Here is a 25795-nt window from a genome sequence, read left to right as displayed (position 1 = left end):
AAATGATGACATATCAAAAGAGAGACAAGGGGAGAGTCAAGGTGAAGTGCAGCAGAAATCAGGAACTGAGGTGGCACAATTGACAGGGAACCTCTCTCCCCATCAGACGTCTCCAGGATTGAATCCTGGTGAATCCTAGAGGAGAGAAAATGACAAGAAAAGACAACACCAACACAGACAGCAAAAACAGCAGGGCAGGAGGAGAGCAAGGGGGGAAAACAAATAAATAAATACATCTTTAAAAAAAATAAAAAGACAGAACTTCAAGTGTTGGAGAGGATGTGAAGAGATAGGAACACTTATTTACTGTTGGTGGGAATGCAGAATGGTACTGCCACTGTAGAGGACTGACTGGCAGTTCCTAAAGAAATTAAATATAAATTTCCCACATGACCCTGCAATACCACTACTGGGTATATACCCAGAAGAACTGAGAGCAGTGACACAAAAAGACATCTGTACATCTATGTTCACAGTGGCATTATTCATAATTGCCAAAAGATGGAAAAAACCCAAGTGTCCCTCAACCGATGAATGGCTAAACTAACTGTGGTACAGTCACACAATGAAATATTATGCAGCTGTAAAAAGGAATGAAGTCCTAAACCACTTGATAACCTGGATGAACCCGGAGGACATTATCTTGAGTGAAGCAAGCCAAAGAGAAAAGGACAAATACTGTATGACTGTGTTACTATGAACTAAATATATTGTAAACATATTTTATGATTCCATTTATATAAAATGTAAATATAAATACATTTATAAAGATGAATTTTGATTCGTGGTTATGTAGGACTAGAATGGCATGCTAAGGGGTATGGAGTTTTTCTTTTTGGAGTATTGAAATAATGCTAACATTTTTTGTGATGATGAATGCACAATATTGTGTTCATACTAAAAGCCAATGATTATATACTTTAGATAAATTGTACGGTATATGAATATATCTAAAAAAAACCCTGCTTAATAAATAAATAATTGTGCAGGAATAGTCAGCACATGTACAGCAGAGGAAACAGAGAGATTGAGAGATGAAGAATTTTGTTTGTCTGGTTTTTGTTTATTATTATTGAAATAATGAGAATGTTCTAATAATGACTGAAGTAATGAATGCACAGCTATGCGATTATACCAAATACCATTATTTGCACACTCTGGATGAACTATATCCTTTTTTATTATGTATCAATAAAATTAATGTTTTTTATATTTTTATACATATATATATACTGATGAGAGTGGACATGGCTCAACGGTTGAGTGCCTGCTTCCCACATGGGAGGTCCCAGGTTCAGTTCCCCGTACCTCCTAAAATCAAAAAAACAAACAATGGGGGAGGCAGGGCAAGATGGTATCTGAGTAAGTACACCATCGTCAACTCTATTACAGAAGACCAGCTGTGTGGTGATGGAGTCCCACTGGAGCAGGCTGTTTTAGGAACCTGCAGGGCAGGAGGTGTTTGGACATCGATTTGGATGTTTGCTCAAGGTAGAACTGTGGGTTTCTAACACTCAACAAGGAAGCCGTGGGAGGGTAAATCCCTCCTTCCCTAGGGCTAAAAGCTGCGGCGTTCACTGAGAACGGCCAGTCATGGGGCAGAGTTTCGAAGCCCCGTGTCCCCCAAATGCGTGAACCCCAAGCTTGTGTCCCTGAAACCCCACGGCCCACACTAAATACCCCGAGTCCACATTCTCCCGGGCCGCTGTTTCCCGAGCCCAGCACTCCCGGATATCCAGCATTCTCCTACCCCTCCAGATGCTGACTAACTCAGAACTAGGAGAGTTTAGGTGGGAGGTACAGAGGGGCCAAGGAGTGCAGGTTCGATTTTCTAGACCCCCCCCTCCCTTTTTATTGAGTTTGGAGGAGGTATTAGCTGACTTGGGGAGAGCTTAGGAACAGAGAAGAGGCAAATCTGGTGAGAAAGCCCAATTTACCTAAACACCCTGGGATAGGAAACTTGGTCTGCGAGAAGGTGGAGTCAGAAAATTAACTAGTCCCCTTGTAGCACACATAAGGGAGAGGGATAGTAGGATGTGCTTTACAGGCTTCCAATAACATATTTAGGGTTCCTGGCAAGGGGTGGGTGCTCTCTCAAGAAATTAAGAGTCATTATTTTCTCAGGTGAGTTGGTTCACCAGGGACCCATTTGAATTTCCTACAGGAGCCCTCATGCAGCCTTCCTGCTGCCTTGGGAGAGAAGGAAGTGAAGAAGGGAGAAAGGGAGAAGGTCAGACTCCTAAGCAGTTTATTCAATTGCAAAGAGGATTCTTTGCCTGGGGCCTTGTCTGGTCTTTTCTGTTGGTCCATTTTCTTGTTTTTTCTTCTTCTTTATCCCCCCAACCACCTGTTTTTTTCTTTTTCTTTTTTCTCCCCTCTCTCTGCTTTATTTTCCCTTCTCTCTTTTTTCTCCTTTATTTTTCCCCTTTTTTACCTTTTTTATGTTAGTGATGCAGGCAACATTTCTTATTTGCTGTGCTTCCTCATCCTCAATTTTCTCTTTTCTGTGCGTACTGATTGTGACTACCAACGCTATCCCCCTTTCCTTTACATCATTCTCTCCGCCATCATTTATTGTTTCTCTTACATTCTACCTCTCTCTGTTCAACCCCCAATATTTCTGATTTTTTATCTCTAATACTTCTAATCTGTTTTATATCATTTATTCACTCTTTATGTTATTGTCCTCTCTTTTCTTTTTCCCTCTCTCCTGACCACACTGACCTTTTAATTCATAGTATATTCCTCCCCATTATCAGTTTAATATCTCATTATAGGTACTCCACTTTTTTATGGCTATAACTATACACAGCTTCCATGAGTTCTATATACATTCTCCTAGACCTCACATGGTTCTTCGGCTAACAGTCACTATCAATACTACTATTACATTTTTCTTTTCTTACCCCTTTTGCTTTCTCTGGACCTAATATTTTCTTTTGAGGAAACTTAGCCAACAACAAGGAAATAGAATAAGAAGAAAAAAGTGACAAAGAGAAGACTTAACAAGCACACAAAAACAACTAATTAAACCCCAAGGCTAGAATAAGAAGATAATCAACAGAATAAACCCAACAAGATAAAATGATGACCAGGCAGCAACAAAAAACCACAGACCATACCAATAATCAGGAAAACATGGCCCAATACAATGAACAAACTAAAAATCAGGAAGAGAAGTGGAACACCAAACAAGTAATTAAAGCTCTCAAAACATGTATCATGGACCAATTCAGTGAAGTGAAGGAAGAGATTAAGCATATTAAGAAAACACTTGGAGAGCATACAGAAGAAATTGTGATCATGCACAAAAAGATTACAGAGATGATGGGGATCAATAGCACAATCCAAGAAATCAAAAAACTACACTCTCAGCAAATAACAGCAGATTTGAAGAGGCAGAGGAAAGAATTAGTGATGTGGAAGACAGTACATCTGAAATCAAACAGAGTGTAGAATTAATCGATAAAAAGATAGAAAAAATAAAGCAGGGACTTAGGGACCTGAATAACAATGCAAAACGCACAAACATATGCATTATAGGCATCCCAGAAGGAAAAGAGGAGGGAAAGGGGACAGAAGGGGTGTTGGAGGAAATAATGGCTGAAAACATCCCAAATCTATTGAGGGAGATGAATATACATGTCCAGGAAGCACAACGCACTCCGAACAGCATAAATCCCAACAGGCCTACCCTAAGACATATACTTGTCAAATTATCCAATGCACAAGATAAAGAGAAAATACTAAGAACAGCAAGAGAAAAGAGAACCATCAGATCTGGACTCAGATGGGATCTTCCTTCATAAGACTTTCATGCAAATGTGCTGGAGGTGCAGTTAATGTTGGGGTTTAAGATATATTTAGGGGATTTGAATCTCTGGACTGACAATGTGATAGCCAGGTCCTGAGCCTCAACAGACTCCAGCACCTACAATCTGATTTATTGGACTTACCACACTCAGCTAAGATGGAGTTGAAGAAGGACAACCACCACACCATGGAGCCTAGAGTGATTACAACTGAAAGTGGGAGGATTGCATCCAGCATCCATGTGGAATCTGAGCCTCCTCTTGACATAGAGGTGCAATGGACACAACCAATCCAATGTCCATATAGAAGAGGTGGCATTGGATTGGGAAAAGTGGACATGGTGGCTGATGGGTATGGGGAAAGGCAGGAAGAGATGAGAGGTGGAGGCGTCTTTGGGACATGGAGCTGCCCTGGATGGTGCTTCAGAGGCAATCACCGGACATTGTAAATCCTCACAGGGCCCACTGGATGGAATGGAGGAGAGTATGGGCCATGATGTGGACCATTGACTATGAGGTGCAGAGGTGCCCAAAGATGTACTTACCAAATCCAATGGATGTGTCATGATGATGGGAGGGAGTGTTGCTGGGGGGGGGGGGGGGGGGGGAGAGGTGGGGTGGGGGGGTGGGGTTGAATGGGACCTCACATATATATTTTTAATGTAATATTATTACAAAGTCAATAAAAAATATATATATAATAAAAAAAAAAAAAAAAAGAAAAGAGAACCATCACATACAAGGGAGGCTCCATAAGATTAACTGCTGATCTCTCATCTGAAACCATGGAAGCAGGAAGGAAGTGGTATGAGATAGTCAAGGTACTAAAGAAAAGAATTTCCAACCAAGAATACTCTATCCAGCAAAGCTAGCATTAAAAAACGATGGAGAGTTCAAAATATTTACAGATAAACAGAAACTAAGAGAGTATGCCAACAAGAAACCTGCCCTTCAAGAAATACTAAAGGGAGTTCTGTAGGAGAAAAGGAAAAAACAGGTTGACAAAAGTTGGGGGAGAGTGTAAGAACAACTAAAACTACAAAAGGAGAAAAAACAAACAAACAAACAATATAAGACAAACACAAATTCAAAGAAAATATGGCTTATATAAGTAATTCCTTGAAAGTAATAACACTAAATGTCAGTGGATTAAACTCACCTGTTAAGAGACGCAGATTGGAAGATTGGATAAGGAACTATCACTCATCTATATGTTGTCTAGAAGAAACTCATCTTAGACTCAGGGATTCAAGGAGGTTGAAAGTGAATGGCTGGAAAACAATCTTACATGCCAACAATAACCAAAAAAGGGCAGGAGTAGCTATATTAATATCAGACAAAATAGACTTTAAATGCAAAACAATTGTGAGAGACAAAGATGGACACTACATATTAGTGAAAGGGATAATCTTTCAAGAAGAATGAACAATCATAAACATTTATACTCCTAAGACGGTTGCCTCCAAATACGTGAGGCAAACATTGGAAAAACTAAGTGGAAGAATAGATGCCTCAACAATTACAGTGGGGGATTTTAATATACCATTATCAACTTTGGACAGAACATCTCAAAAGAGAATCAATAAAGAAACAAAAACTTTGAACAGTATATTAGAGGAGCTGGACCTAATAAGACATATCATGGTTCATTCTCCAAGATAGACCATATGCTAGGCCACAAAGAAAGTCTCAATGAATTCAGAAAGATAGAAATCATACAAAATAATTTCTCTGACCACAGTGGAGTGAAGCTGGAAATCTGCAAGGGCCAGAGGCCCAGGTTTCGTAACAAGATATGGAAATTAAACAGCTAACTCTTAGAAAAACAGTGGGTCAAGGAGGAAATCTCAAAAGAAATTAATAACCACCTTGAAACTAATGAAAATTATAACAACATACCAAAACTTACAGGATGCAGCAAAAGCAGTACTGAGAGGGAAATTTATAACCATAAATTCATAATCAAAAAAGAAGAAAGAGCTAAAATTGAAGAAATAACTGTACGCTTGGATGAATTAGTAAAAAAAAAACAACAAAGTAATCCCACAGAAAGAAGAAAGAAAGAAATAACAAAGATAAGAGCAGAACTAAATGAAATAGAAAATAAGAAAGCACTTGAAAAGATAAACAAAACCAAGAGCTGGTTCTTTGAGTAGATCAATAAAATTGACAAACCCTTAGCTAGACTAACAAAGAAAAAAAGAGATGCAAATATGCAAAATAAGAAATGAGAAAGGAGATATCAACACTGACCCTACAAAAATAATGACTGTCATAAGAGGATACTTTGAAAAACTATATTCCAACAAGAAGGACAATTTAGAGGAAATGGACAAATTCCTAGAAACACATAAGCAGCCTCTATTGATGAAGGAAGAAATTGACAATTGCAACAAAGCAATCACAAGTAAAGAGATAGAATCAGTCATTAAAAACCTCTCAACTAAGAAGAGCCCTGGGCCAGACAGCTTCACAGGTGAATTGTACAAAACATTCCAGAAAAAACTAACGCCCATCTTACTGAAACTCTTCCAAAAAAATCAAAATAGAAGGAACATTACCTAACTCATTCTATGATGCCAACATTATCCTAGTACCAAAGCCAAACAAAGACACCACAAGAAAGGAAAATTACAGACCAATTTCTCTAATGAACCTAGATGCAAAAATCCTCAACAAAATCCATGCTAATCGTATTCAACAACACATTAAATGAATTAGACACCATGACCAAGTGGGATTCATTCCAGGTATGCAAGGATGGTTCAACATAAGAAAATCACATCAATGTAATACACCATATAAACAGATTGAAGGAAAAAAATCACATGATCATATCTATAGATGCAGAAAAAGCATTTGACAAAATACAGCTCCCTTTCTTGATAAAAACACTGCAAAAGTTCGGAATACAAGGAAATTTTCTGAACATGATGAAGGTTATATATGAAAAAACCCACAGCCAATATCATTTAAAATGGTGAAATCCTAAAATTTTTCCCTCTGAGATCAGCAACAAGACAAGGATACCCACTATCACTCCTATTTAACATTGTTTTAGAAGTACTTGCTCAAGCACTGAGGCAAGAACCAGATATAAAAGGCATCCAAATTGGAAAGGAAGAAGTCAAAATTTCATTATTTACAGATAACATGATCCTATACATAGAAAACCCTGAGAAGTCTACAAGAAAGCTTCTAGAGCTCATAAATGAGTTCAGTACAGTCGCAGGTTGTAAGATCAATGCGCAAAAATCAGTAGCATTTCTACACACCAACAATGAGCAATCTCAGGAGGAAATCAAGAAACAAATACCATTTACAATAGTAAATTAAAAAATCAAATACCTAGGAAAAAATTTAACCAAAGATGTAAAAGACTTATACACAGAAAATACACAACACTGTTCGAGGAAATCAAAGAAGACTTAAATAAATGGGAGAATATTCCCTGTTTGTGGATAGGAAGACTAAATATTATTAAGATGTCTATCCTACCAAAACTGATCTACACATTCAATGCAATCCCAATAAAAATCAACACAGCATTCTTTAATGAACTTGAAAAACTAGCTATGAAATTTATTTGAAAGGAAAGAGGCCCCAAATAGCCAAAGACATACTGAAAAAGAAAAATGAAATTGGAGGAATCACACTACCTGGCTTGAAAACATACTACAAAGCTACAGTAGTGAAAACAGCATGGTATTGGCACAAGGATAGTCACATTGACCAATGGAACCGAATTGAGAGTTCTGATATAGATCCTCATATATACAGTCATATAATATTCGATAAGGCCACCAAACCCTCTCAACTGGGAGAGAATGGCCTCTTCAACAAATGGTGCCTGGAGAACTGGATATCCATATGTAAAAGAATGAAAGAGGATTACCAACTCACACCTTACACAAAAATCAACTCAAGATGGATCAAAGACCTAAATATAAGAGCTAAGACCATCAAGACTTTGGAAAGCAGTGTACGGAAGCATCTACAGGACCTTGTAATAGGAAATGACTTCATGAACTTCAGACCCAAAGCACAAGCAGCAAAAGAACAAACAGATAAATGAACTTCCTCAAAATTAAAGCCTTCTGGACCTCAAAGGAGTTCGTCACGAAAGTGAAAAGAGAACCTACACAATGGGAGAAAATATTTGGTAACCATATATCTGATAGGAGACTTATATCCTGCATATATAAACAACTCCTATATCTTGAAAATAAAAAGACAAACAACCCATTTAAAAAATGGGAAAAATATTTAAACAGACACTTCTCCAAAGAAGAAATACAAATGGCTAAAAACCACATGAAAAAATGCTCCAAATCTCTAGCTATTAGGGAAATGCAAATCAAAACTACAATGAGATAGCATCTTACTCCCATAAGATTGGCAGCTATGAAAAAAACAGAAGACTACAAGTGCTGGAGAGGATGTGAAGGAATGGGAACACTCATCCACTGCTGGTGGGAATGTAGAAGGATCCAGCCATTCTGGAGGACAGTTTGGTGGTTTCTCAAAAAACTAGCTGTAGATTTGTCATATGACCCAGCAATTCTGCTGCTGGGTATTTACCCAGTAGAACTGAAAACAAGGACACAAACCAATATATGCACACCAATGTTCGTAGCAGCATTGTTCACTATTGCCAAAAGTTGGAATCGATCCAAATGCCCATCAACAGATGAATGGATAAATAAAACGTGGTATATACATACAATGGAATACTACTCAGCTTTAAGAATGAATACACTACAAATACATGTGATAACATGGATGAATCTTGAGAACCTTATGTTGAGTGAGGCAAGCTAGGCATTGAAGGACAAATACTACATGACCTCAATGATATGAAATAAGTAAACCAAGCTGCCTCAGACAGCTAGAGACCAGATGATAGGCTTAAAGGATTTGGGGGGTAGAGGAAGGTTGTGAGCTGACACCTGCCTGGGTGAAACCTATGAAAAGCTGGAGGTAAGTATTTGTACAGGGAAGGGATAAAATGCGGGCACAGGGATACCTTTGGTGGGGGGCGGGGGGCCTTGTGGGCTTGAGGGGGGCTAGGGATGGGAGGATGGGTAATACGGCCCAAGAAATTGGGGGAAGGGTGGGGAAACATAAGAACATAGGAGATTGCCAGGTATGTGGTTGAGAGTATAATATTGAGAAAACTTTTTCAAAAATATAATAAGAAAGGCTACCTGTTTCAGATGCCTAAAGGGGAAACTCTGATACAGGACAGGCTTCTAGGGAGTCTCTGAGTGCTCATTTTGTCTTAGTGAGTTATATCATTGGATGGAGACCCATACAATGAGAGTGAAGGTATACCACATCCTGGGGAGGACTGATGTTCTCTAATAGAGGGAATTGTATCTCTCAAGAGAAATGGTGGCTCCCAATGCATTAGGGCAGTCGAGCATGTCAAGCCCTCAACATACTTGCAAGTATCTCTGAACATGGCCCTTCAAGCAACGAAGAGTGATTGTCACCGTGGGCCCTGAAGGGAGGAAGAAAGAGGTATTGAATAGATGGAATCAATGTAACTGTGGGACAATGGAAGTGTTCCACAAGATTATTCAAGGATGGATATAGGACATGTTAAATTACACCAAAAATGTATAGGAACCTATAGGCTAAAATGTAGATCATAATGTAAAACATAAGATAACTAAAAATTTAGAAAATTGTATAGTATAAAATATAAACCACAATGTAAACCCAAGTGTAACTGTGTTTGAAAGCTATTGTCTCAATATCTGTACATCAGTTGCAGTAAATATAGTATGAACATGTAAAAAGATTATTGCTGGGGAAGGGACAAAGTGTCTGATGTTGAATATGTGGGAGTACCGTATATTGTATATATGAATTACTGTGGTCTAAACTTTTTTGAAGACAAGCTTAATAATTAGAAAAAAAAAGAAAAAGAAAGGACGTAGACACTGAGGAAGAGATGCAAGAAGTTGCCTTGCCAATGCGCATACAGGGCAACACTTATTGTAGTGATGGAAGGCAAAACATCAAAAACAAAGCTTTTTCATTTTTTTAATTCTTGATACCCCAATTTATTTTTACTTTAATTTCTCTAAATTAGTATGTATTCTATATCTAACCTTTAAACCCATCACTATATTCCATTTTACTATTAATGGAACCTGGCAATGTACTGGGCTTCATTTTCAGGGAGGTTTTGGGCCACAGAGGGGTTCAATGGTAGCAGGGGAGGAATACTGGTATGGGATGTTAATGGTGGGGGGCGCATGGTTGGGAGGGAGTTCTCCAGGGCATATGTGCGGGGTGCATAAACATGTTTGGATATTTTCATAGTGGTTACAGTTGGGAATGACGGCTGGGAGGAGTGCTGAGTTCCTGGATGAGGGAGCTCTGTCGCATTCCCTAATGGAACAACAACAATCCCCAAAGTCCAAAGGCTAAGACCAATAAGGAAGGATGGTCCAACAATAAGCCCTTGATGCTAATGACTATGCTCGTGAGCCTGTGTGCCTGAAATAAGAACTAGGCCTAGAGCTGCAGGGTGCCTAAGAGTTGCCTCCTGGGAGCCTCCATGTTGCTCAAATGTGGCCAGTCTCAAAGCCAAACTCAGCATGTAAATGCATTGCCTTCCCCCCAGCATGGGACATGACTCCCGGGGATGAGCCTCCCTGGTGCCGAGGGATTACTACTAAGTACCAGCTGATGATGTGGCTGGAGAACGACCTTGAATAAAAGGGTCAACTCAGACCAGCAGAATATATCAGCCTACATGTAATATCAGGAGTTAAAAATGTTTTTTGACCTTGACTAAAAGGGGGAGATGGAAAGGACAAATGAGTTTATATGGCTATGAGTCTCCAAAAAGAGCTGGGAGGTCAGCAGAGGGGTTGCCCTTATGCACACCTCAACAGAGTCCCAGAGATAGCTAAAGTAGATACAACCCCAGGTATTGGTTCTTCTGAGGGCTACAGAGATCCACAGGTTATATGGTCATGGCAGATGGACTTCAGTGCCATGTCAGTTGGCCATACTTTGGAGTTTGTGTTCCTGAGTTTGATGGAGTTGGACTCAGATGTGATTTTTGTTCACAAGCCTCTCCTGTCACTTTTACCAGACCTGTGGTTGGCACTGGGGTTTAGTGTATACTCAGGGGACCTGAATCTCTGGACTGTCCATGTGATAGCCAGGCCCTGAGCCTCAACAGATTTGCAACTTCTACCCTCTGGTTTATTGGACTTACCCCAGCCAGCTAACAGGGAGGTGAAGAAGGTCAACCACCACACCAGGGAGCCAAGAGTGCCTACAACTGCAAAGAGGAGAATTGCATCCATCATCCAAGTGGAATCTAAGCACCCTTTCGATACAGAGGTGGAGTGGACATAACCATCCCAGGGTCCACAGAAGGGAGGAATAGAGTATGGATTAAAGTGGACTTAACTGATACTCTATTCTGGAACTATTGTGATTAGTAATGGAAGTAAATGCAGCATTGAGATGCAGAAAGTGGCCATGGTAGCTGCTGAGGGTGGGGAGTAGGAAGATGAGATGTGATGTGGGGGCATTTTCAGGACTTGGAGTTGTCCTGGGTGGTACTGCAGGGACAGTGACTGGACATTGTATGTCCTCCCATGGCCCACTCGGTGGCCTGGGGGAGAGTGTAAACTATAATGTGGACCATTCACCATGTGGTACAGCAGTGCTCAGAGATGTATTCACCAAGTGCAATGAATGTCCTATGATGTTGCAAGAGGTTGTTGTTATGGGAGGAGTGGGGTGAGGGGGGGGTATATGGAGACCTCCTATTTTTTTAATGTAACATTAAAAATAAATAAAGACAAAGAAATTTAAAAAAACAACAACAAACAAGTAAGCACACGAAAAAACCAACTCAGGGGAGCCAATGTGGCTCAGTGGTTGAGTGCTGATTTCCCACATACTCCCACATACAAGGTCCAATCCCCAGTACCTCAAAAAAATTTATTTTAATTTAAAAAAATAAATAAATATATAAATATACACACACACACCAAACCTCATTTCACCAATGAAATTTCCAAAGGTATTAAAATTGCAAATTGAGGGTTGGGTCACCAGTTGGGCATGCTGTACATATGATATATCATATGATTATAACTCAACAGTTTTATTCTGTGAATTCCCCCCTTCATACAATTATCCTCATAACTCTCCCAGCCCAACTTAAATTCTTCTCATTTACCTTTTAGAGGAAAAACCTTGTTTTGGAAGAAGAAAAACATGAAAAAAAAACAAACTGGCTCTAGAAAGTCATGTTTATACAAACTTCCCAGGATCATAACACATTCAATCTAACCAATAAGGGTCAAATCAGCAATCAGGGCGAAACAGAATTGATGACTGAAAATAAGATCTTACTATACTAACTACCAAACATTAAACAGACTAGCCATGGTGAATACACTCAGTGAGGCATAGAAATTTAACAATATGGCTGAGGAAAAAGACAAAAACAAAAACAAAAAAATACAGCTGAGAAACACTCTACTGGCTTCTTCCCCTTGATACTAAAACATTCTTGAGTGACGGAAAGCAGTTAGGACTATCAAAATTGTTGGTGGGAGTATAAAATGTTAAGTCACTTTAGAAAAATTACTGGCAATTGCTAAAAAACTAATAATCCTATGACCCAACAATCCCACTCTTAAATTTAGACCAAGAGAAATAAAAACAAATGTGCACACAAAGACTTGTACATGAACATTCATATCAGTTTTTATCATAATATCCAAAAACTGGAAACAATCCAAATGTCCATCAATAGGACAATGTATTTAAAAATTAGAATACTACTTAGCAATAAAAAGAAACAAGCTGTTGAGTCACTCAGCAACAAGGATGAATCTCAAAAGTATGCTGAGTGAAAGAAGCTTTATATAAAGGAATATATACTGTAGGATTCCATTTTATATGAAAAATATATGGTATGGACAAAATTAAACTATGAACAAAATCAGAAGAGTAGCTGGGAGGAGGCATGAGGGATCCTGAAAAATGTTTGGATCATATATGTATACACATTTGCAAAACTTCCCAAATTACACTTAGGATTTCCAAAGTATTTCATTGCATGTAAATTCAATCTTAAAAGAAAAAAAAAAACTACAAATATTTAACTCTAGTTAATGACAAACATGCTGAAGTATTTAGAAAGAAATGTACTGACGCTTGCAATTTACACTAAAAGGGAGTAGACATAGCTCAAGCAATTGAGCACCTGCTTCCCATATACAAGGTCCTGGGTTCAATCCCCAGTACCTTCTAAAATAAACAAACAAACAAATAAAAAAACCAACTCTCAATTGGGAGCGGATGTAGCTCAGTGGTTGAATGCCTGCTTCCTATGTAAGAGGTGCTGGGTTCAATCCCTAGCATTTCCTAAAAAAAAATTATCAAAAAAAATAAGATGGTGTGATGAACAGGTAGGAAAAGTGAATAGTAGAATCTAAGTGCTGGGTATACGAGTGTTCCTACAAAAGTCTTTTCAGTATGTTGTGCTTAGAATATTTTTCATTTTAAAATGTTGTGAAAAAGTCTCTCCCACCTTTAAAACAAAACAATAACAAAAGTCTGCCTTTGGTTTCTCAACAGCACTGGCCACTGAGCACTCTCTGCCTCTCTCCAAGCTTCTTGAAGGGATTGTCTACCCTTACCTTCTGCAATGTGGCTTTTACTGCCACCACTTTCCAGAAAATGTTTGTTAAAGGTCCCCAAAGATCTTCTCATACATGACGATTCCACACTGGGGTTAAGGGAAGAGACACAGAGAAGGCTCTTCCTCCAACCCCTGTGAATTTCAGAAGAGTTTCCTCTAAACTAATCTGAGCAAAGTGTTGTTAACAAATGTCATTCCAAGGTGAAATATCGAAAGCATCAAAGTTATTCTGCATTTCCAGAACCACAACCAGGTCATTACTCAATGAACTAAAATAATAACTTCCCATTTCTCTAAACTGACTTAGTCAAAAATTAAAGAGTAAACTCTTTGTTACCAGGAATGGACAGGAAATTAAGCGTTGTGGCCACAGAAAAATGTTACTACTGACATACATGGGTTACAATTTCCAGAGACTTAGAACAAAGCATCAGGGAGAACTATGAGTCACTATAACCAGGCTCTCTGCCTTACCACAACCAGAGATGTGCCCTACACACCTCAACATGCCAACATGCACTATTTTCATTTCCTCACTCCCCAGCACTCTTTCACCCACCATAATCTGGCTTCTACCCCTCAATTCATCAAAAACTACTTCACTAAGGTCATGAGTGATCCAATGAGTATTTCTCAGTTGTTTTCTCTTTCTTGTCTTCTCAGAGGATTAAACTGTTAAACACTCCCTCTTTAAAACACTGCTCTGACTGCACTTTGCTGGTTTTCCCTACCTCCTCTGAGGGTATTCTTCCTTGATCTACTTTGCAGGCTCCCCTTCCTCCTCCAGGAAGTGCTATCCTTGACCCTGCATTGACTCCATCACAGCTTTCACCACACTGCTGTAACTACCCCTCTGCTTCTAGGTATTACCTATCAGACAGCCCAGGTCAGGGACCACATTTTAACACTGATGCCTGATGCTCAACAAATCACTGATGAAAGAATGAATAAATATTTTTTCAGCAGTAAGTGCTGTAACCAAAAGGTTCTCAAGATTACCTGTGGTCTTGCCTTAGAGCAACAGCAACAGTATCACCTATAAGCTTGTCAGAAATGCAGAACCTCAGGTCCCACCCTAGGCCTACTGAATCAGAATCTGCATTTTAACAAGTTCCCCAGGAAATTCGTGTGCACATTAAACTTTAAAGGCACTGCCCTACAATTGCTTAAGCAACAGTCAGAACAAGATCTTTGTAGTTCTAACTCTGCCACCGACTGAATAAAGTAATATATAAAAATAGCTATGTTGGGAAAAGGACTTTGGCCCAGTGGTTAGGGCGTCCGTCTACCACATGGGAGGTCCGAGGTTCAAGCCCCGGGCCTCCTTGACCCGTGTGGAGCTGGCCCAAGCGCAGTGCTGATGCGCGCAAGGAGTGCCGTGCTACACAGGGTGTCCCCCGTGTAGGGGAGCCCCACGCGCAAGGAGTGCACCCATAAGGAGAGCCGCCCAGCGCGAAGGAGGGAGCAGCCTGCCGAGGAATGGCGCCGCCCACACTTCCCGTGCCGCTGACGATAACAGAAGCGGACAAAGAAACAAGATGCAGCAAAAAGACACAGAAAACAGACAACCGGGAGAGGGGAGGGGAATTAAATAAATAAAAATAAATCTTAAAAAAAAACACAAAAAAAAACTTGCCTTCGTTTCTGAAGGATAGTTTTAAAAAAAAAAAGAAATAGCTATGTTTTATCAAGTGTCTACTAGATGCTAGGCACTGTGCCAAGTGCTTTATAAATCATGTAAAACTTATAACAAATCTATATCTGACATATCAAATTTTATTCTATTACCATTAAGTGTACTTATTTAACATTTTCTGAGAACCATTTCTACCTTCTAGAGTAACACAAAGTCTATTTCTTGTTCTGTATGACAGTCCTACAGATATCTGACTTCCAATTATATTATGCCCCTTAATCCATGTTTCTTCTCCATGCCAAAAGAAATCTTAATTTCCTGACCATTCCTAATAATTTTTTTACTATTAAGTAATAATAGGGAAGTGAATGTGGCTCAAGTGATTGGACTCCCATCTACCATATGGTGGTTCCCAGGTTCAATTCCTGGGGCCTCCTGGTGAAGGTGAGCTGACCCGTGCTCTTGAGCTAATGCGACAATAAAAAAAAGAGACACAGAGGAAAGACAAACGAAGTAGCTCAGGCTATTGAATGCTTCTCTCCCACTTCAGAGGCCTGGGATTAGTTCCTGGTGCTTCATAAAGAGAAAGAAAAGACAAGCAGACATAGAAGAACACACAGCAAATGTACACAGAGCAGACAACAAGCACAGGTGGCAGGGGAGGGGGGAATAAATAAAATAAAAATAAGTCTTTAAAAAAAAATAATAATGACTAAATCCTTTTGCACACTTATGACATTCCAAGTGCTTTACACATGTCCTTATCACTTAGAGGCGATAGCTCCATATGTCACATAGTTCATGATATGCAGACACCTCACCACTCTAACAGTACTCTATTGAAATCACTCCTTTATGTAAACGTAACTAAATTATTCTACGAAATATAAATTACTAACTAGTAAATAAATGGAAGGAGATAGGGGCAACATCATTAAAGATTTTAAATTGCACATAAAAACAACAGGATACCTGTTCTTGGTCTTTTCTATGTTTGACTGGTTTTTAAGTGAACTTCAGCATGCAGAGATAAACACAGTTGTTCCCAGCTGATGGGGTCCTATGCTGGGCAACTATTTTGAAAAGAAACCTGACAAACTGTATCAAGGATCTTCAAAATATATTCATATTAAAATTTAAAAGTTGCTGGGGAATTGGAGCAGGGGCAGTGGTGATGAAGGAAATATGAAAATAAAGTTTATATCTATTTTATCTCTATATCTATCTTTATCTGCCCTTTGAAACTAGTAATTACATATCTGGGAATAGAGCTTAAGGAAAAACATCTATTCCATTAAAAGCCTTATGTCCAAAGACAATAATCATATAATTTCAAACAGTGAATCACTGGGAGCAATCTACATATCCAACATTCACAAAATGGAGTAAGATGCTATGGCATAATTGCAATTGGAATAAACAGGAAACAAAACTGTACTACAGTATAAGTGCATGTGCGCACATGTTCATATACACAAATACAGAGGGAAATATTCCAAGATGTTAATTAACAGTGCCTGTTTTTAAATGGTGGGATTAGGGGTTATTTCTTTTCTGTTTTCCAAATGTTACATAATATCATGGATAAATTAAATATTGGAGGAAAAAATTAACTTTAAAAACACAAAACATATTTGCTTTTTCTTTTTTTTTTATTTTTTATTTATAGGCTCCTAGGGAGCAGGAACCATGTCCACACCCCCCCCCCAGACACACACACACACACACACACACACACACACACACACTGCTGCAAGTCCTGCAGCTTGGAAAATGCTATGGACAACAGAAGCCATTTCTGGTTTGTTTCTGCCTTGTTTATTATATCAGATCCCCTCACTGAAAAAGAACCATACATACTCCCAGGGAATGGTAGGCACCACTTTCACCATCCTGCCCCTCACCCCTAACTCCCAGAGCTCAAAATTATTGTGGGTGCATCATCTTTCCCTTTCAGATCTTCCAATCCCCTTCTGGGGAAAAATGGGAAACTGTGCTACACGGAACGAGGCTATTCATAAAGAACATCAAATTGAAGGGCAATCTAACAAATGACTCAAATCTGAATCAGTTGGTATTAAGATCTTAGAATGGGAAGATGGAAAAGCCTCTGTTCCCCAAAGGATATAACAGGATATTTAACAAACTTTTTTGCAAAGGACAAATGAACAAACAGAATTCACCATTAAGATTCAAATGAAGTCAGTGAAGAATGAGCTGTTTATTAAAAATGGTGTCTTGTAGGAAGCAAACCAGGAGACTTATTTCTCCCTAAAGGAATTGCAGATATTCTTGGTTTTCTAAATTATCTGGAGCCCTGAAGGCTAAGATCAATAATATCCCCTCTGTCAAAGAGCAGATGGCCACAGGGCAGCATAAATATCTTTGAGATTTTCCCACTTTGAATATGGGAGCAACAACTTAGGGCTGACAAATCTTTCCTCAGAAATGATGTAGCAGTGAATGTGAGACCTCCATTCATATGGAGCTCCAGGTGACAATCAAGACAACCCCAAACAAGAAGATTCCCAGGGGATCGAAGTACAAAAAGGCCCCACTGAGCTTCATGGTGAGAACAGTTCCAATCTTCTTAAGCAATGCTAATACATTCATAGAGCAAGGTTCTTCTGTGGGAATTAGGCCAAGTAAGGACCTAAAGGGAGGAAGAAACATGCTTATCCTTACTTCAGGGTTCTCTGATTGTGTGGCACAGGTTAAACACAGAGAAAATCAGAAGCCACACATCACAAAGAATAGCCCTGAAACCTGAAAGTCAGGGTCAATAAGGCTTACATCCTCTTTCCCCAAAGCAGGATAAAGGAAGAGACCTCCCACCCCCAATGATTACATGAGCCCATTAAACCACATGCTCTTGCGGGGACTCTTGGGTACACATGACGAAGAACTACACATATCAGATCAAATGCATTAGTGAAAAGTGAGACAACAATGCACAAAATTCAGGTCATAAAGGATTAGTACAAAAAGCAAATGAAAATTGTGTTTATAAGCCTGTTTTACAATGTTAATGGAGTCATTAAAGCTGCATCTACACTACCCAAATTATCTGGTTAATTTGGCTACTCTCCAGATCCCTCTGAGACCACATCACTCATCCAAATGTGCCATCTGCAACATAGATCCCAGGGCTGGTCTTGAAGTTAAAAGCATCACAATAAATCAAATGTGTCCATGAAGGCATGACCCAAAACCCTAGGAAGTCTGTGGACAAACCAACTGCCCTAACAGGACCCTTAAAACTCCATCCACAGCAAAGAGACTTTCAGTGAGAGATCTCCCAGGGAAGATGTAGTCATGACAAAATTTCTTTTTGTAATTAGCACATGATAACAAGAATGTTTTTCTTCCTACCCCGATCAAAATGGTGGAGTGAGAAGCTTCAGGGCTCTGTACCACCCCACCACCACCCCACCACCAGACACACAGAGAAGCTTTGAACAACTAGCAAGAATTGACAGAAACATCTTTCTCAAAAGTCCAGATAATAGTTAAAGGATTACAGTAACAAGGTAAGCGCCAAATCAATTTTAAAAAAAGGCCACTTACAGGTGGTAGGATCCCATGGAGCCTTGGCTGCCCCCTCCCTCACCTCTCACTGGCTTGGCATAGAGCCAAACCATGTTCCCAGTGCAGATCCATAGTCCCGGTCCCAGAGGGAGCAGAGTAACTCTTGTGCGCATACTAGGAGCATGTATGTCTGGCCCACTCTGGTGGCAGCCTATGGGACTTGCTGTCCCAGAACTTGCCCAGCATATTGAAGGCAGCCCACAGAGATGTCCTACAGAACACTGTGGGAGAACAGTCAAGTGGCTGCCTGGAGTGAGAGCTTACTGACTGCAGGCTATATAGTGTGCAGTGAGTGCCTGTGACTATGAGGAAACTGTTTCTTAGGGAAGGAGGGACATTTATATCTCCATAAATGGGAGAATTCCTCGGGTCACATGACCAAAGTCAAGACAAGACACATACTTACCCTTTGGATAAGCTCCAAAGGAAAGCAGCCACACTGGTCAATCTGTAAAGAAGGGGAAAGGTGTTTTCCTTTCTTCCTCTTTTTTTTTTTTTTTTCCTTTTGTTGTTAGCTCCTGGCATTCAAGGAAAGCTCCATCAAAACACTATCTGGATACAAGCTTAAGGTACAGGTACCATATAGTCTAAATTCTAATGATAACATACTAAAATATCAAAATGTGGGAAACGGACTTTGGCCCAGTGGTTAGGGCGTCCGTCTACCATATGGGAGGTCCACGGTTCAAACCCCGGGCCTCCTTGACCCGTGTGGAGCTGGCCATGCGCAGCGCTGATGCACGCAAGGAGTGCCGTGCCACGCAAGGGTGTCCCCCGCGTGGGGGAGCCCCACGCGCAAGGAGTGCACCCATAAGGAGAGCCGCCCAGCATGAAAAGAACGAGCAGCCTGGCCAGGAATGGCGCCGCCCACACTTCCCGTGCTGCTGACGACAACAGAAGCGGACAAAGAAACAAGACACAGCAAATAGACACCAAGAACAGACAACCAGGGGAGGGGGGGGAAATTAAATAAATAAATAAATAAAAAATAAAATAAAATAAAATATCAAAATGTCCAGGTTTCAACAAAAAAATTACAAAACATAAAAAGAAACAGGAAGTGATGTCCCTGACAAAGGAGAAGATTGAAGCATTAGAACCCATCAATAAGAAGGATCTGAGCTAGGACACTCCAGGCAAATACTTTAAAAAATATGGACCTAGAGTACTGGATATGGGTCAAGCCATTGAGCACCTGCTTCCCACATGGGAGGTCCCAGGTTCGGTTTCTGGCGTTTCCTTAAAAACAAAAAAACAAACAAACAACAAGCAAACAAATGAAAAACTCAGGGGACCTGATGTGGCTCAGTGACTGAGCACCAGCTTCCTACATACAAATTCCCAGGTTCAATCCCCAGCCCCAGAAACTAAAAAAAAAAAAGTTTTAAAAATGCTTAGAGAGCTAAAGAAAAAAAGACAAAAAAAAAGGGAAACCAATAAAAATTATAGGCAAACACAGAGAATATCTATAGAGAGTTGGAAACTATAAGAAAGAACTAAACAGAGCTGAAGACCACAGTAACAGAAATTAAAAGGGATTCAACAGCAGACTGAAGCTGACAGAAGAATCAGTGAACTTGAAGATAAGACTATTGAACTCATCCTTGTCTGAGGAGCAGAAAGAAGAATGAATAAAGAAAAGTGAACAGAGCCTGAGAAACCTGTGGGACACCATCCAGCATACCAATACACACATTTTTGATGTCCCAGGAAAAGAAAGAGAGAAAGGGACAGAGAGAATATTCAAAGAAATAACGGCTGAAAACTTCCCAAATTTAATGAAAGATATGAATATACACACCCAAGATGCTCAACAAACTCCAAACAAGATAAACCCAAACTGACCCACACTGTACCATGTAATAATCAAATTAGTAAATGCCAAAGATAAAGAGAGAATTCTGAAACCTGAGAGGAGCAATGTGTCACTACAAAGGAGTTTCAATATGATTAAGTGCTGATTTCTCATTGGAAAACACAGAGGAAAGAAGGCAGTGGGAAGACATATAAAAGAGTTGAACACAAAAAACTACTAACCAAAAATACTACATCCAGCAAAACCATCCTTCAAAAACAAGGAAGAGATTAAGACATTCCCAGATAAACAAAAGCTGAGGGACTTTGTCACCACCACTAGATCAGTCTTATAAGAAATGCTAAGGGAATTCTGCAGGTTGAAAGGAAAGGACAACTAATTATAGCCTCATGAAGAAATAAAGATCTCAGGTAAAGCTAATGACATGGGTAAATATAAATACCGGTACTGTTTTATTTTTGGTTTGTAACTCCACTTTTTACTTCCCACAGAATCTAAAAAGCAAATGCATAAAATGTAACGATAAATCAATGGTTTTGCACTCATACATATAAATATGTAATCTGTGATGAGAACTACATAAAGGTGGTGGGAAGCAGTATAGTAACATAGCTGATATATGTTATTGAAGTTAAGTTGATATCAAAGCAAATGACTGTTATGGATTCGGGATACTAAATTAAGCCCCACGGTAACCACGAAGAAAAGAACAGAGAATATGTCAGTCAATAAGAGATAGAAAGTAGAGCACAGGTTACAAGGGGTGGGGGGCAGGGGCAATGAGGAGTTAAGGGCAAAATGAGTATAGGGTTTGTTTGGGATAAAGGTGGTGAGGGTACTGCAACATTGTGAATGTGATTAACCCCACTAATGGTATGCTTGGGAGAGGCCAGGATAGGAAGATCTATGCTGTATATATGAAGAAAGAAAAAAAGAGAGAGGGAGAGAGGGAGAAAGGGAGGGAGGGAGGGAGAGAAAGAAACTAAAGAGATAATGACAATTCAGTATAATAAATGATACTTAATGGGATCTAAGAATAGAGGAGAAAATGCTCAAAAGGACATTATTGGAAGAAAAAATTGGAATATAGAATGTAAGCTTTATATTAATGTTAAATTTTTTTAACTTGATAATTGCACTTAACATGATTACATAAGTGAAGTGGATGTGGCTCAATTGATAGAGCATCTGCCTACCATATGGGAAGTCCAGGGTTCAAACCTCCTGGCCCATGTGGTAAGCTGGCCCACATGCGGTACTGCCTCATGCAAGTAGTGCTGTGCCATGCAGGGGTGTCCCCCGCCAAGCATGGACAAGAAGTATGCCCCACACTGAGCTGCCCCATGTGAAAAAAGCGTAGCCTGCCCAGGAATGGCGCCGCAAACATGGAGAGCTGATGCGGCAAGATGACGCAACAAAAAAGAGACACAGATTCCCAGTACGGACAAGAATGCAAGCAGACACAGAAGAACACACAGCAAATGGACACAGAAAGCAGACACTGGGGTGGGGGGGTGGGAAAGAGAAATAAATCTTTGAAAAAAAAAAATAAGTGAATATCTTTGTTCACAGGAAAGGTACCATGGAAGTATTATTTGATCAAGGAGTATGACGTGTATAACATATTCTCAAATGTTCAGATAAATAAAGATGGGATAGAGAAATAAGATGGATAGATGGATGGAAAGGTAGATATATGATAGATAAATAAAATGATAGGGCAAAGGTAGCAAAAAGTTAAAATTGGCAGATCTGGGTACTGGGTAGAGTGGGGGTAGATTGGGATTCTCTTATGGGGTTTGTATTATTATTACAACTGTCCTTTAAGTTTGAAATGATTTCAAAACAAAAAGTAAAAAACAAAAATAATATTTCTTCTTACCTCCATTTGTTCTGTTGACTCAGGTCCACCATTTCCCTGGAAATCCATGCATGAGAGATCAAAAATAGTTTTCTTCAAGTGCTGGTTGTCAGTATACAGATCTTTCACTAGCTGTATAAGGTCGCTGACCTAGGAAATAAGAGTAGGGAGAGAACTAGCTACCCAGCAGCACATGTCAGCTTCCCAAAGCGATGTCCCCAGATACAGAGGAGACTGTTCAGTGTCACAATTATGGAGAATGAGGTTGCCTAATTCTAACCCTCAGGCCTCCCTGTGTACAGTGAAAAGAACAATGGCTGGAAATTTGGCCTACTTGGTATATTCTAATCCCAGAGACACAACTTCAAGACAGAGATTCTTTGGCAAGCTGCCTAATCTAACCTTCAGTTTCCTCATCTGTGAAACAGATAAAACTATGAGAACTGAATATGATCATGGTCACAGTGCATCAAAGTCCTTGGCACAGTCTAAGTGCTTAGTCAATGACAGCTAGTACTCTGTCTTGTATTTGACAGTTGCTGGAGAAAAAAAATTCCCCTAAGATTCAGGTTTCTGAGGCTTATTTTATAGCATCAACCTTCTTTGTGCACCTATCTAGTGATATTGGTAATAGCGGTTTTCAATTATAGCTACTAAATACTCCCACAAGCTTTAGTCATTGTTCTTTGTAAAAATCCTGAGGAGGTGAACAGGCTAGTGTTAACTATTGCTATTTTATAATATGGAAACTGAAATGCAAAGATGTTAACTGCCAGTGGTTCCATAGCTGGGGTTTTCTGGAGAATAACTTGAGATATAGCAATAGCCAAAGTGCCTAACAGTGTTATATAAGAGCATCTGCCTCTACAAAGGCAGAGCAAGGCCTGGAAATGAGATCCCCAGGCACTCAGTCCAGTGCTCCTTTTTAAAGTACAGGTCTTGATAGGCTGAGTACATAAGTAATTTAGCAGACAACATCTTGGTTCTCTGTACACTTCAAACCCCAATATCCAGTAATTTTCCAAAACCTTCTTAATGGAGTAGGAGGGGGATATCCTTAGCCCTTCGAATAAAGTAGAAAAACCCACTCTGACTGTACTTAGTAGATGTTCAATACATTAAAACATAACTAAACTTGGATCCAATTCTCAAGAAGTCATAGTAGGAAGAACAAGACATTCTGAGTCTATACACATTTACTTCGGGCCAACCAAGTAAATCACATACTGCCCTCACCACAGACAATAGGTTCTAGCAGCAGCTATCATCATTCCCATTTTCTTCATATTCAGAAAGCAATAGCTGTCTCAATTTGCCTTGCTCCCCCTCTCCCAAAATACCAAACTTTTATAGTTCCCCTTGCTATTTCTTACTTCTGTGCCCTTCACAGGCTGTTTTCTCCCTCTCTACTGAGAAAGCGCCCCGCCCACACACACACCAACAAAATCCTATTCATCCTTCAAAACCCACATCAAGCCTCACTTCTGTTGAGCAGCTTTCCCTGAACAAGTCGGCTCCCTGCCCTATGGCAAAATTAATGGCTTCTTCTCTACCTCTATACCTTGTACATCCAACCTACTCCTATAGCAACCCTTGTACTCCATATTGCAATTACTTGTTTACAAGTCTGTCTCCTCTAACAGACTATAAATTACTCCAAGGCAAAACTTAATTTTAGTCTCACCTGATGAAAATTTACAATAACTCACCCAGTTTCCTCTGAGCCTCCATTTCCTATACTTATCTTGAAACACTGGAAACCATTCTAACATTCCAATGCATCAATAGGCTGAAAAAACTTTCCAGTTTAAAAGGAAAAAAAAGGATTTACTGACCAAAACTGGGACTTCATTCATTTAAAAATCATCTATTAATTTCTACTGTGTGTGCCAGGCCCCAGGAAATCAGAAATAAATAACGGCATACAATAACTAAATTTAAGGTGTTCATAGCTTAGTGGAGAATAGCAATGAATAACCTGCCAATGAAGATCAGTATGAGAAGGATTTTAATGCAACTGGATACAAGCAGAGAGGTGAGAGACATGAGGGAAAGGTGGATAATACTACGTGGAGGGGTTAGGGAATATTTCCTAGAGGAAATCAGACCTGGGTCGGGTTCTCAAGCCTGAGAAGGAGTGTATCAGGTATGGGGTAAGGTCACTCCAGGTAATGTAAACAGAAGGAGCAAAGACAAGGCAGGGAGGAGAGGGAAGAAAGGAGAGAAAAGGGGCTTTTAGAACTTTATACCTCTGATCAGGGACCCAACAAATAACCAAAGAAGCACTAAAAGTTAATTGGTCAATACCTTTTTCTTAAGTTCTTCTTGAGAAAAATGTTCCACTTGAAACTTATTATGTTCTTCAAGGCAAATACTCAAATAAGACGTCTGATCACTATAAAATGAAAATGTTTCTTCTGCCAAAAAAAAGTGGGAGGAGAAAAAGAATATCAGAAATAGATCCTTCCAGGACCAATCCCCATATAATCCATCTATAGTAATTTGAATAGGGATGGGGGGACAAGTGTACATAGGAAGTTTAAAGCAACACCTTTGAAGCAAAAGTAATTTTCCCTTTTTCTCTGCAGGATGACAGATATCTCAACATCTTGGGCTGTGGGCTTTCACTATGGCCAATTCTGAATTACAATTTGCATATCAAATATTGAGCCTGGAGACCACTCTGAGTAGCATGAGCAAATGGTGACTTCAGTTTAAATAAGGAAATGATTCTGTGTAGGTAATAATACAGGAAAATTAGCTGTGGTCCTCAAGGGTAGAACTCAAGGGAAATAAAAAGTACTTGGTGTATTTTTTTCCTGGCCCAGAGCTCTCGTGGCAGTACAGAAACTGCGTGCCAGATCCAAGATAAGAGACTCTTTGGTCACCTATATAATGGACTGCTTTCCTTTTTGGTCTCCTAATTTGGAGGGAACGAGCTGAGGAGGGGGAGGACATTTATTGGGCCCAGCATATTCCACAAACTATCTCATTTAACACAAGGCTAGGAGCTGATATACCTGAAATACAATGTGATATACTGGAAAGAGTCAGCCTTCAAAGAAAGACACCTTCATTCAAATCTAGGCTGGGGGACTCTCACCAAATCAATTTCCTCTCTGTAAGCCTCAGTTTCTGCATCTATAAAATGGAGTTAATCTCTACCTACTGGCGTGATTGTGAGGATTAGAGAAGTGCCCAACATTATGCCTTACATGCAGTAGAAGCTCAAGAAATGTTAAACCTATAAGTGTTACTACTAATTTTTATTATATGTGCCTGGGCCCAAGCTAGAAATATAGACAGGAGTAAGGACACCAATCTAGATTTCAAGGAGTTCATGTCCTAGCAAGAGAGTCAAATATTTCTGTGATGATTACAAAAATGCAAG

General features: G+C 39.6%; 1 protein-coding gene across 11 annotated transcripts in view; it reads right to left on the bottom strand.

Moving 5' to 3' along the window:
- Positions 1-25795, bottom strand: part of CDK5RAP2 (CDK5 regulatory subunit associated protein 2) — a 256300-nt gene that overhangs the window by 84191 nt on the left and 146314 nt on the right. For 6 of the 11 annotated variants that reach the window (XM_058302478.2, XM_058302483.2, XM_071217030.1 and 3 more), the window contains exons 17-18: positions 24712-24821; positions 22426-22554 (exon numbers count right to left, since the gene is read on the bottom strand). In XM_058302478.2, coding sequence (XP_058158461.1) covers positions 22426-22554; positions 24712-24821 — 239 coding nt within the window. Of the gene's footprint in view, positions 1-19133; positions 19176-22425; positions 22555-24711; positions 24822-25795 lie in introns of all 11 variants that reach the window. The other 5 variants (XM_058302477.2, XM_058302480.2, XM_071217029.1 and 2 more) reach the window with 1 other exon arrangement.

The sequence above is a fragment of the Dasypus novemcinctus genome, chromosome 8 (assembly GCF_030445035.2).
Source record: "Dasypus novemcinctus isolate mDasNov1 chromosome 8, mDasNov1.1.hap2, whole genome shotgun sequence".
NCBI lineage: Eukaryota > Metazoa > Chordata > Mammalia > Cingulata > Dasypodidae > Dasypus > Dasypus novemcinctus.
Note: the sequence above shows the minus strand (reverse complement) of the source record. Positions and strands in the feature narration are given on the sequence as shown.